We start from the raw sequence: 13649 nt of genomic DNA on the forward strand, positions 1-13649 counted from the left end.
GACATTTGAACAAGCATCAGATTGTGAGGGAGTGTAGCTAACTACAAAGCTGAAGTGGAGAAAGAAGCGCAAGTGAACCCATCTAGGGAAAAGAGGCATGTCTTGAATGCCAAAGGTTTTAAACAGAAAACTGAGGGTACTGTTTTCAAAGGAAGGCAAATGCAGGTCCTTGGAAAAGCATCCATTTGGCTGGTTTTTTAAAAATTTGATTTCTGTTTGTTCTCCTTGCTAGTGGGTAGGTAGGGGTGGGGAGAAAATTTCAGGAATAGCTGAAAAAAATTGTCAGTGCTGGTACTTTCACTAAATGTGTTTTACATATACATGAGTTGCTTCTACAGAGTCAAAAACTACAAAAATGGTTCATATACTAATAGAGGGCATTTGACTTATTAAATCTTAATTTCCACTTCAGGAAACCATCACCGAAGGGGTGTATGACCTCTTATTATCTGCTCGTAAAAATGTGTTGAATGAAAATGAGTACTGCCCTTCATTTTAAAAAGTAATACGATTTGAAAAATATGCAGATTAAAAATAAACATTTTCCATGCATACATTATCATTTTAATATTAAGTTTGCAAATACAGTCAAGTCATACAGTAGCACTACCAGGGAGTATTTATGGCTCATTGCTTCCTACTTCAGATCTTTGGGACTGAAAATTAGTATTTACAGATACCTCTAAAACGGGAATACCTCTAGATGAGCTCATGGGAGCATTACATGCACTCAGGAGTTTCTGTTTTATGAACCTGAAGACTAGAGAAGCTGAGCATGAGTAAAGTCCTTAGGCACAAGGAAATCTGGTGTTCTGACCTGACGCCTGTGTCCCTTTGCTATTATTTTTCCTTTTGCAAAAATAATTTGATAATTTTATTGGATATTACAGGGATTATTTCTATTTCATGGCGACTCTTCAGCACAGAATATATGGACTGTTGCAACGGGTTTGGAGAGGAAGAGTGCTAGGGGTATAATTAGTCAAAATCAGTGTAGGTGAAAAAAATCCGGGATATACAACTTCTGCAAAAAGACCTTCAACCAGAATAAAAGAATCTTGTTCAGAGGCTTATACCAAGAATAAAATGTATTATTGATGCTTAGGAGTGGCTCTGTTTGACTAAGAAAATGCCATTAGAACCAAGTATTTATGACTAAACACACTTGAATAGAAAACACGCAGAGAAAACTCATGGTAGTTCATTTGTCAAAAGCTGGCTGAACTGTAGCCCTGTAATAATTATGTACTGGATATCACAGGCAGAGAAGCTGGTGACCGCAAACTGACTTCCTCATTCCTTCTCCTTCCTCCAGGAGTGGTTTGGATTAGGTAGTCAGCTGAAACTTCCAAAGCACATATTTTCTTACCATGCTGCTGTGACCCATCTGCAGGTATTTCTTGCTTAGATTCCCACTAAATGGTTGTGGTTTTTTTCCCCTTCTGTCCATGAAATGAAAAGTTTATTAACGCATCGACTTAGTTAAAAGCTTCCCAAGTCCCCCTGCATGGGTGCACACACAGACACACAAATAACCAGAGAGGAAAGTAACCTATGCACTGAAAAAAACCAACAACTGGGCATTGCTGAACGTAATCCAACAACTCTCTGGTTTCTTGTCCTGAACAACAGATATTCTGTATCACCCAATATTAACAAACAAAAGACTTTTTCCCACGCCATTATATATTTACATTAGCCTACTGTTCAAGCTTGGCATGTTGGCTTCCTAAGACTATTTGATCCCAGATGCAGCTCTGTGCCAGAATTGCTGGAACAAAATGCAGTGGGTGGACAAACCTGTCCTGCTGCATTGCTTCTAGCCTTTTAAAAACAGAAAGCATTTATCTGACTCATTACTGTAAATGTACTAACAGAGCACACCGGTGATGATTTTCTGACTGAAAGTGCCTGCATCTGCTCAAAAGGTTAACACGGGTGCAAAGTAAGTGCGTATCATGACACATTTGTTGATACCAGCCAGGGGCAAATATGAAGTAGCTTATCTTTTAAAGAGAGAGATAAGGAAGAAGGGTTGTGAGGTTCTTGCCAATAAACATATATTCATCACAACTGACGCTCCCGCGCATTGCAGTAACCATGGCGGGTAGGGCTGGTAGTCGGAGCCCCGGACCAAAAACCAGGACACCTGAGCTGTAGCCGTAACTCTTGACTTTTGCTGGGGGCTTTGGCAAGTGATTTAGAGCTAAATTGGGCTGCCTCCTCTTCCTGAGTAGATGAAGGGGAGGGAGGTTTCACACATCTCCACTTTCTCCAACTGCAAAATGAGAGCTTTTTTGCTTTTCTTTGAGACCTATAAACAAAAAGGCCTACAAATGAAAGAAAGAAGTGTTATTATGGTGCTGATGACACAGTACTTCTGGAAGGAAATGTGGAAAATTTGCATACCTGTATTTCAACAAGAAGCCACAAAATCCACTCCCCTTGAAAAGGGAAAAATTGAAGAAGGATCTTAGAGAAATTGCTCTGAATGTCTGCACTGTGTATTTTTCAAATACACACACACATATATTTATGTATTTTTAATATATTTACATGTGTGTGTATGGAAGTACATGTATGATGCATGTGCATATTAGGCTTTTTATTTGGGATATACGGTGCAATTTGAGGAATGCCTTTTTTCCTCTCTCTGGGCAGGTTAATGTTTTTTAAGTAGTTATGTATATATTTCTTTGTCTTTAATAGACATAATACTTACCTCAGAAAGGTGTTGAGACAAGTGTGATGGCCAGCATTACTGAGAATACGTGACTGTTAAATTTCACTGCCTTTTTAACAAGCTTAACCTGTAGGCTGAACTCGGCTTCGATGGCAGCGTGTGATCCGTGCAGGTAATTGGGATGCAGCTGCTGCGAGAGCCTTTTGGTGTAGCCTGATGTGCTCAGGGATAGCAGCGTGGATGCGCTGTGATGAAATAACCAGGAGAACATTGCAATGCACACCCGTTAGGATCCTTCACAACCAATATCATAGTACTATTAAACGGTCACCCCTTGGATTAAAGTTCTTTGCACAGCGCATATCTTAAGAGGAAGTCAAAATCATAAATATGCTGCTTTGTAGGAAACTGCCTCATCAAATCACTGGATAATAGTCCGGCTTTTACAATTCTCTTTGAAATCAGTTCTGCGGGGAAATAGTTCATGCATAAAATCGGGAGTCGGAGATTGGTTGGAAGAGACAAGAACAGGGTGGCAGTAAAAAGGAAAAGCAAAGCCAATTTCACTGACATAACAGAGTATCTATTCCACAACACGTAAAATAATAAAGCTTGCAGTTAAAAAAAAACTAAGGAAGATATATAATTTGTGCCCAAGAGCAGCTGAGGCAAATGGTAGAGGGGAAATGGGAGTTCATTCACACGACAGAATTTTTGGTGCTTAATTTCAGTGGATAAATTATCCGGCGTGTCTCCCTGGGGTTCTTCTCTGGTTGAGGAGGAGAGGGTCCATCAGAGCTGAACTAACGCCTCCCCCAGAGCAAGCTTGCTCTCCCTATTGTAGCGGGAGTCCAGAGAGGCTGTCAGCTCGCTTAGCCGGGCTTTTAGTCTTTTAAGTTGAGTGGTGTGAATAGTCTTCGAAATGCCTTTGGGTTTCCCTTTACCCAAAGATTGAGGGAATGCTCCTTTTCATTCTCAGCCACAGGAATTAAACAATAAGATCAAAATCTTGTAATCTCTTTGGGAATTCCTTTTAGCTGTATGGGATCTAAAATGCTGGTTTTCCCCTAAATTGCTGGGCAAATGAAGGCAGAGGCTAATCATACAGCTGGCTTTCAATGCAAACATTTCCAATGTCTGGTGCAGTGCCATTTGTTTGGGATTGCCTATGAAAAAATATCTTAATCATTTTTAATACCTACGCACAAGTTTAAATGTCATTAAGCTGGTTCCTTATTCATCTTAAGGTCTGTTTACAGTGAGAGTAAGAGGACCTGGAATCAAAGTAAACTTTATTATTCCCGTTTTTTCTGGTCTTTCATAGTACCAACTTACAAAAAGGACCAGCCTATAAAATAGAATCTCGCTAGGGTCTCCAAACAGGTAATATTGCTTTCAGTAAAAGCAGTAAAAACAGGTGTATTGCTTTCAGTAAAAACAGCCCAACTAAAGATTTTGAATTTACAGCAGTATTATTCCCTCTGCCTCTGCGCTCTGTGGAACACATTACAAAGAACAACCATGTATTATGTGAAAACTGCCAACTTTATTCTTCACCAAACAAATCTCTTAAAGCACATGTATCTGTACTGCAGGAATGTGCAGGGGAAAAAAACCTAGATCTTCATTTAAAAAATGAGATGCAAATTTTAAATTTCAAACTGCGTGTCCCCTGTCAGAAAATGATCCCCTACGATTTCCTAATAGCAGCTAAAACACCAGAAGCAAAATACTTGCCAGCTTTTGGGCATGCTTGTTCTCCAGTTAAATAGTCTGGATGTGCAGAGATGCAGACGGGGACTTTGGATTCGAGGGGAAAAAAGTTTGTGGGTGAAGTTCAGCCTACAATGCGGTTTGTTTTGCGTGCAGGAGGTTTCTTACAATATCAGTGTCACAAACTGAAATTGCTTACAACTTCCCCTGCCTTTCCAACTTTGATGTTTTTTTCCCTTAGACATAGTTTTAGTTGTGTGTATCCCACATCTCGTTGTGGCCGTCACTCGGAGAGAAGAATGTTGGGTCTTTACTCTACCACTTACTGTACCGCCTTCGCTGTGGGAACTGTCATTGCAACAAAAGGTCTGAAGGATTGGAAAGGAAACATGCAGTCATTCTGTCCAGTTTTGAAAATTGCTATGAATGCAAATTATCTCTAGCTTTATAGAAAGCATTTTCTGTTAAACACCAGTTGTGCCTTCAATAGTGAAAGGCTTATCGAGTTATTCGTATGGGAAAGCTGGTATAAGAGAAGGCCTTGATTTGTTACCTTCAGTATCACTTTGGGGTTTTAACCTTAAACTAAGAAAGAAATCCACGGAAATATCTTTGAAACTTTAAGTGACCTACTCGCAACATGCTTTAGATTTGTTAAAAGACTTGCAAACCTTTTGATGAGTTTCATCTACTTTCCAGATGTCATCGTAGAAATGAATGTAATATTACCATTTGCTATAAAAACTTCCTGCAGCTCTATTAACAAGTTTCCCATGATGTAATTAGAAAGAAGGTGCAGTGTTTTCTTTGGCATCCGTGGCTAAAATGCTGTGCATACTTATGCTGCTATAAACCCAGGGCAACTCAGTTCATTTTAATGAAGTTATTTTGGACTTAGTTCATGTGGAATTTGGCAATACCTTTATCTAATGCTGGATATCTTCCCCAAGGGGCAAATACAACAAAGGCTGTGCATTTTCTTTAGATTTTGTATAGGAAGACACTATTCTCAGTATCAAGGAGGTTGCTACTATTCTGACCGAGGTAAATTCTGTAAAATCTTTTAGGTCCAGATTCAGGTAGGGTTTTCAGATGTGTCCATAACTTGCTTGAATAAGCTGGAACATGTGCAAGTGCTGAAGTCAGGGCCTTCAAGCCTCTCCTCTATGCCTCTTACTCCTCTCTGTTTGCCAATCTGTTAGGTGAGGTTCATGGTCAAGAACCATTTTGGAGTTGGATGCCACATTTCTATCACAAAACATTTATCTCCTTCTCATTTGAGCCAACCGAAGTCTCTGGCAGTAACAAGGTTGGTGCTTGTGCCAGTTCTCTGTACCACTGGTGTAGGTAGATGACTTTGGACTGTGATACCAAACACAGGTGTGTTCGTTACTGTTTCTCACAAAACACAAAAACTGCTTTGGACTTGGCATCTGCCTATCGTTTCTCATCCAGAGAAGCCTGTACACAAATGGCCTTTGCATAAGGTGTTGTTGCCTTCTTTCTTTTTTCTAAATGAATAACAAACAAAAAGAAAGGGAACTAGAAGGGGAAAAAATTAAGTTTTAATGGAAACACATTTCATCTTTTGTTTTCTGCTTGCCGTAAAACATTAACGTAGTAAACAAATTGATCTTTGCTCTTAAATTCTTTAATAACATACAGTATTTTTAGTTTTGTCACGGCTAAGGTATGGTTAAACCACGTTGTGTTGCTGGTTGCATTCAAACCTCTATTGTCACAGTTCTTTGACATCAAACTACATTTTTTTTAAAATAAAAGTTATGTGTAACCCACTTCTGTTCACAGACACCTTCATTAGAAGGTCACCATTTTGGGGGGGTGTTTCAGTATATTAGTGGTAACGGTGGTTTCTGACCAAAACTGCTTTTCCTTGGGACATAGTTCAAAGTCCGTGCATTCCCGTGGTCAGCTCCCGCTTTGTGCCACACAGTACCTTTCTGAATGCTGCACCCCCACACGAGCAAAACTTTTATAGGATGCTCTGAAACATTATATTCTAGACAGCGAATCCAATTATAGGACTGTTACCGTGGTGTTACAATAGCTGACAGAGCTATTTGAAATAGGGGTATGTAAAAAAAAGAGAGAAAGTGTCACTTTGGTCCACTTTTCAGAGTGGTTGGTGTTATAATATATAACCTTTTTTTTCTTTTTTAACGCAGTGTAGATCACAATAATTTAAAATACTCTATAGACATTTAAACGATATACAATAATATAACTTAATTGGATTCCTCAATTGTACTTAACAAATACTATTCTAATATATTTACAGTATCTAGTACCATAAGACTGTGCATTACTGTGTTTGGGAGCTTTATTTGCTTCCTGTCAAGAATGTAGTGAAAGTACAGTATATCACTATTATTCAACAACAATACCCATGAATCAAAGGGACTTTAAGTTATGTGGGGTGACTCTAGCATTTTGGAGGGCCCCTGTTGACTTCTGTGGAGTTGCACCCGTTCGCACCAAGGCTGGTATTTAGAAACCAACAGCAACAATGAAAAAAATGAGCTCTTCAGTTTTGGATTGCTCCGTGGGAGACTCATCAAAGGGGTCTGATTTTCAGAGCGTAAGTGCTTGGGGTCAGAAAGACAGGTCCTCGTGAATGTTTGAATGAAGGTCCCCAAGTGATTAGTTACTTTCGATAATACAGGCCCATAAATTATGGAGGTAATCCTGGCTCATTCACATATCCAGCACGGGAGCTGGGGGAGCGGTAGCTCCCCCAGCCCCTTGCCCCAAGAGCACCGTGTGGTGTGGCAAGTGCTCCCATGTCAGATGGGGAGGGCTCATGGCTGGGCAGCCCCTCAACAAAAGTAATAAAATGAAACAAAAGCTGGAAATGCAGATACTCAGACGTTAGGAAATTTTTAATCCAAGTTTTCGGAAAATCAGGTAGGGACCCTTGCTACAAGCAAACATTTATGGGATTAAATGTGCTGTGTTATAAGTGGGCATATCTGGCTCTTAGTGTTAAAAACACTAGATTTTACAGTAGTAATCTCTCGCAGGGAAAAGGTGTGTGAATTAGAATTGAGTGCTGGTGTAAAAAGTCAGCTTCTTTCTTAACATTCATGTATTTACGAGGGAGTATGCTATTGCCAACCTTAGAATAATGACGACACAGACTAACCCAAATTATAGCTTTCTTATGCTCGTGAAGCCACCACAGCTCACAGGTTGCAGCAACCTAGAGCTCAGCTACCATATTTTTATTAACTTCTCAGTTCATACTGGGCATAAGTTATTTAAAACTATCGGTAATATTAACTTTCAATAGTTAAAGGCAAAATGCAATACTTGGAAGATCCAGCCAGTGCCTTTGACGGCCAAGCAAAACCTTTGATATTTGTCGAAGCATGTCTCCCTACGAGGAGCTGGAGAGCAGGTGCTCCACGCCTCGAGCCTGAGTCTAAAAAGAGTCATTCTTATTCAGGAGGCAAGCAAGAAAATTCTTTATCAAGCATTTGTAACCACAGTTTTGCATGATCTTTTTGCTCAGTTCTGGTAATTGCTTAAGGCCTACAGTAATTGAACTCTCTAATAGTGGAGTGACAACAGATCAGTAGCATTGAAGAACTTAGGGAGAACCAAATACAAAAATCATAAAGTCAGAGTTCCAATAAGTTTACATTTAGTACAGAATTAAGACATAGCTACCCGTTAGTGCTTAGAATTTTTTGATACTATTAAAAACATAAATAATTATTTTTAATGTTCATTCAAAGAGTTCCAGTGTCACTGGCAGCTGATGTAATTTTGTGAACGTTATTTTTTTGCAAACTGATAGTGGAGTATTTCCGCCATAGATTTTTGTCTCCCTACCAGTTGTTTTCTCGCTACCTGCTTTCTTAGAAATTTAGGTTTTTGCAGCAAGACTGCTGTGTTCTAGTCAGTGAAGATTTCATTTCCTTAAAAAAAGTCTTTATTTGCACAGGGCTCGGTGGTTTTGTTGTTGTAAAATAGAAGAAAGTGTCTTTTTCTTTTAAATTCCATGGGAGCTGCAAGGCAGTCAGCTTCTCTGATATGTATAACTTAAAACACTTACTAGGAGAACTCTACAACACCCAGGCTGTAGTTTAAAAAAAAAAGAGAGAGAGAGAGAGAGAAAGTTTCATGTGGTTGTCAACATCACCTTAATCCTGTTGCCCTTGTTTCCAAAGCAGTTACAACAGCCAGCCAGCCAAAATGCACCATCCTTAGAAGTGTAAGTAGTGGGGAGGGAGTGGTTGTTGTGGTGTTGGTTGGTTGTTTTTTTTTTTTCCCAAAGAAGTTTAGATGTGCAAAATGATGCTGTCGTCGTTTGTTGTACTCCACTTTCTTCACTCGTGGTGATTTGTTCTGTTCATTTGCGCGTGATGCCATTATTTGCAGGTGAACACCTCTGTCCGCTCGCTACACGTGTTGCACTTCACAAAGCAGCACCAGTGGAATTTGCAATTACACTGCCACACCTTGGTGTACTGGTGCGTGTTGTACCCTCTTCCACAGCACATCATGTCACACCCATCCGCATTGGGAGAGGTACGGTTGCAGAGTCGTCCCTGGGTACCGACGCTCCCTGTGGAAGCATCTTCCTCACAGTAGTTGGGTGACTTTTCAATGTACACTAAATCCGTTTCCATGGGTTTCTGGTAACTCTTAATCTGCTTGATCTTCAGGAAGGTCGGCTGTCTTAGTCTACTGGCTCGTACCACCTCCACTTGCACTGCAGCATTGTATTTCTCTTTCAAAATATATCCAATCTCTCTGAATTTAGGAAGCGTGGTCCAGCAGGTCTTAGTCGTACAGGAACCTGAAACTCCGTGACACTTGCACTCCAATTTCATTCTCTCTTCGAGAACCTATGTGTACAGACATTTGCATATCGTTACTGCAGGAAAACGGTATTGCAAGCTTGCCTAAATCTCAGTCTGTTTAGTTCATATGAATATTCATTACTGCTGACTGAAATTTTTCAAATGCATGCTTATAAGTCTTCTCACCTCCCAGCAGAATGCTCATAAGACATTTTGTTTTACGTGGTGCCTGGTCAGAAATGCAGCGTTTTGTCATTTTATTAGAAAACGTTTGCATTCTGTCTCCAAATATGGGAGGATATTTACTTAAATTTCACAAGACATGTCTTTAGAGCCAAAGTAATTCATGGGACTCCAGTGACTTAAAATTTTTTTCAAAGCATTTTCATTTTGAAAACAGAAGAAAAATAATGTCTTTTTCAAGTGTTGTAAGATTCAGAATAGTTAATCTTAACTGCTTTAAGTAATGTTCAAAGAATGTTTAAAAAATTTTGACCAGCTTTAATATCACAGAACAATATATACTGTGTAGCTGAATAGCATTCATGTTCACTGCATAATTAAAAGTTTTGCCTATACCAGCAGCGGTAACACCAGCATACCTATTAACTATTCAACGCGCAGAGCATACCATCTCCTTTAAAAGCAGCACTCCTTGCAGCATCTAGCCCAGCTATCAAGAAAATGATCAGCCACAAATACGTTTTTTGCACTAGGGCAATAATTGTGCCGTGTTAGAGGAAATAAAATCCACTGAAGGGTCCTGCTCAGCTGGGAGCCAGAGAGGAATGGGAGCCCTTATTATTGCTATTGCTAGAGGAGGTTAATCCAGCATCAGATGGTCCCTAGAAGGGGCTCAAACTGGTGGGCTCGGGGGCTTAAGCTCCGCTCCTGACCTCCAGCCTCCGCTGCAGCCGAGCCGTGCCACGGCTGGCACATCCCTCCTTCCCCGGGCATGGATGTGCGCCCGGGGGAAGGCAAGCAGATGCCCTCCCGCTCCGTGTGCGCGGCAGAGAGGAAACCAGCCTCACGGAAGCGCGCCTCTGTTTTTCTGCCCTCGCGCTACCACTTAAGCCTGACCACAATTACACCCACAGTCATCATTAGCTTATGAAAATCAAGGCCTAAGAACAAAGCAAACTGATCTTTCCCCTTCGCAACGGGATGCTAACAAAGAAATATGAGCTACCGAGCTTGTCTTAAAGCATTACTGATGCTGCAGACCATCTCCTGTAGTGGTTTCGTTGCAGATCCCAGAACATGACTGAAATGGGCAGAGGATAAAAGGGCCGAAATCTGAGTACAATGGCATAATGAAGTAGAAGGGAAGAAAAAAATGCTTACTGCTTAAGAAACTGGCCTTAAAATAAAAGCTGTACAGATCTGGTTATCCCGGCAAATAGAGGGCACCCTCCTGAGTTGTTCGAGTTTCACTTAAATTGTATGTTTTGTTTTTTTCCCAAATTTCTGGGGTTTCAATATTAAAGAGAATATTTGGTTTTGATTCTCCCTTGCCAACATACAGCAGCAAGTACAAGATAGCTGAGCATCCTATTAAAAATACCTTAGACCTTCTGGAACCACAGGCTTTTCCCAGGTCAAGGTCAAATTATCTTATTAGAGGTGATTTCCCGGAAGGTTTGCTGGGTTATGGAAGAAGTTCCTATAGCTGCAACTACTCTGAAAAAGAAAATCAGCTAGGCTGTGATGAGCTGCTTTTTGGGGACACTGGAAAGGTCACTGCCAAACTGTATCACCTTCCTGTCTTCCCTATGGAAAAAAGAGAAAACTTGCCACCTCCTGCTGCAGCAGCAGCATTTCAGTGGCAGGGAGTAGAGGAATGCCTTATGAAATACTCCAGAGTCTTTCTGGGGTCTCAAGGGTCTCCTCTGTCTCTACTTTGTGCCTGTGCAGAAGGACATGATTTTTCAAAGACCCCCAAACAAGATTCCAATCCTGTTCCACAAATCTGGGTTAAAATAATCTATTGGTATTTAGATGTGCATGTAGATACGTATAAAAGCGCTTATAAGTTTTACTTGATATTGCTGAAATATGGTTTTTTGAAAGTAGCCTGTTTCTACAACTTTCTCAACTGCTGGTCAACACACAGCTGCAACCACAAGAACTGCAGCAAAATCCATGATGAAAGGTGGATGGAGACAACCTTCTCTACACCTTCACCAAAGAGCACTAAGATCTAAGGACTTCCAGGAAGGCATTGCCAATGGGATGGATCTGCCACACCTGATTCATGCTCCTCTTCTCCCTAAGTAGTAAATCTTGGTGAAGAGTACATGTTTTGTCATGTTCTGCGCGTGTTCCTGTCGTCTGGGTTTTGGTCAAAAAGGCCAAGTCAGTAACTTGCTCAAAGAGTGGGAGGAGGTGAAGCTTGAGAGGCCCCTTACTCTTGTGTGGGCTCAACACTTTGGACGCTGCTCCAAGGAGCCTCCGTCTCTGTCATTGATGTGCTTCCCTGTTCCAACAGAAAGTGTCATTGTTCCTGAAAGACAAAGATATCACCCATTCTGGTCTCCTAGGTGATATCTTTGTATATTTATATATGGATGTGTGTGTATATATATGTTTGCCTGCGTGTGTGTATTTGGTTGAGGTGCTGCCATTTCTCTACAGCGCTGCCTGGCACCCTCTGCAGTACGATCTCCAGCAACTTTATCCTCAGTCTTGATTTCTTTTGTTGTTGTCTTTCTGAAGGTCCAGTTTCGTGAGACATTTTGCTGTACAGAAATCTGATTTCACTGCTGTATTTTTTCAAAGGTTCCCACTGTATATGATGGTGGAAGAACTTGCAAATGCAAGCCATGCAGGCTCAAAAAAGCAGAAGTTTCAGAAAGTATTAATTCATGATCCTGAAGCCAATCTCGCAGGTTTTTTTATTTTTTTGGAGGCTTCTCTCATGAATGTGGAATGCTTGGGGTTACAACACTGAGCACAGGCCCAATCATCAGGTAGTTAAATTCCTGAATGCTATAATTTGTGTGCCCACAGTCAGCTGTGGGTATAAAATTGTGCCCAAAAACTTGGAGGTCAGGGAATACAAGGTCCAAACTAAGCAGATTCTAAGCAACATTTTTTTCCCTCTTTCCACCCAGATGCTGCAGAGCGTTCCTCTTTGCTGACGAGCCAGCACGCTCCAGCTTTCCCAGAGGTACGTCTGTCTGCTTGGTATCTCGAGCAGCTTCCCACTTGCCAGCAAGGTGCCACTGGACCTGGCAAAGGGGGCAGGATTTGACCCTGTTTGCTCAATGCTGTGCATGAAGAGCGACTAACGTTTTTCTTCCTAATTGTCCCTCCAGCTCAATTTTCCTCAGCAAAATTCCCATCAAAGCTTTGACCCTGAGCCTTAAAGGTACTTATTTACTCAAATCTAATACACTATGCCAAGCTAGGTGCCTGATTAAAGATTGAAAATCATTAGCTTGTACAACCCACTCTCTCAGCAGTTTCATTTGTCATGTCAGTGCCTCGTATCTAATCTTGAATGGTTTACAGCAAGATCTACCTCCCAGAGCAAATTCCCATCGTTGGACTGTGCTGCCTCAGACTAATCGTAGGAACATTCCTTAGGTCCCTTTTCCACATACAGGCCCACTCCCACCCCAATATGATCTTGCCAAGTAAAATTTTCTAACTACTGCTACTTTGTTAAATGAATTGTGAAATAAAATGTTAAAGCTTTCTTATCCCACATATTTTTATACCTATATAAATCATACACTGAAAATGCAATTTGAGGGTTGTCCGCTGCCAGTTAAGTAGAAAAAGATTTGCAAAGACTGAAATAAAACAAAATGATACGCATGAAAAGAAATTCATTTTTTCAAGTTCCGTATCTAGACCCAACTGCATAACATCAGATACAGTTTCTGTACATATTAAAAATCCTATCTGGATAAAATATGTAAAAACAATAGTAACATTTTGTGTGTTTGTTTTGGCTTGCCTTTTCTGGTTTGTGTTTTCCTTAGTGGAAATGCACATTTTTGGACCAGATGTTGAATGTAACAAAATCCATATTACTTTTTGACTGCAGTATCAAAAAGAAATAGAAGACTTTAGGAGTTTTCCCCCATCGAATATGCAAGTGATCAACTTTTGTTTGGGGTAATAACGGTACCAAAAGAGATGGATCCCGGTCGCAAGATGTCACCACCCCTTTGATACTCGTGCGGCTGCAGCCGCAAGAGCCGATGGCTTGCCGACGGTGTGTGGGCACTGGCTAACCCTAGTCTCAGTGCAGCCTGGGGTCCACCAACTGCTGACAAAATGCTGATCTCATGGACTGGGAAACAAAGTTAGGTTTGGTTTATTAACTCGGATAGCCAGGAGTGTAACTAGCATTAGTAGGGTGTAATGCTTCTCCTCTAATACAAATGTCCTGAAAATATTCTTCATTATTAGCA

The 13649-nt window shown here is 40.8% G+C and overlaps 1 protein-coding gene across 2 annotated transcripts in view; it reads right to left on the minus strand.

Annotated features, from left to right (window-relative positions):
• Positions 1-7425: 7425 nt before the first annotated feature.
• WNT7B (Wnt family member 7B) overlaps positions 7426-13649 on the minus strand; it is a 96438-nt gene continuing 90214 nt past the window's right edge. For both annotated transcript variants that reach the window (XM_052790514.1, XM_052790513.1), the window contains exon 4: positions 7426-9270. In XM_052790514.1, the coding sequence (XP_052646474.1) occupies positions 8791-9270 (480 nt within the window). In that variant the 3' untranslated portion in view covers positions 7426-8790. The remainder of the gene's footprint in view (positions 9271-13649) is intronic.

The sequence above is a fragment of the Harpia harpyja genome, chromosome 6, assembly GCF_026419915.1.
Source record: "Harpia harpyja isolate bHarHar1 chromosome 6, bHarHar1 primary haplotype, whole genome shotgun sequence".
In the NCBI taxonomy this organism is placed as follows: domain Eukaryota; kingdom Metazoa; phylum Chordata; class Aves; order Accipitriformes; family Accipitridae; genus Harpia; species Harpia harpyja.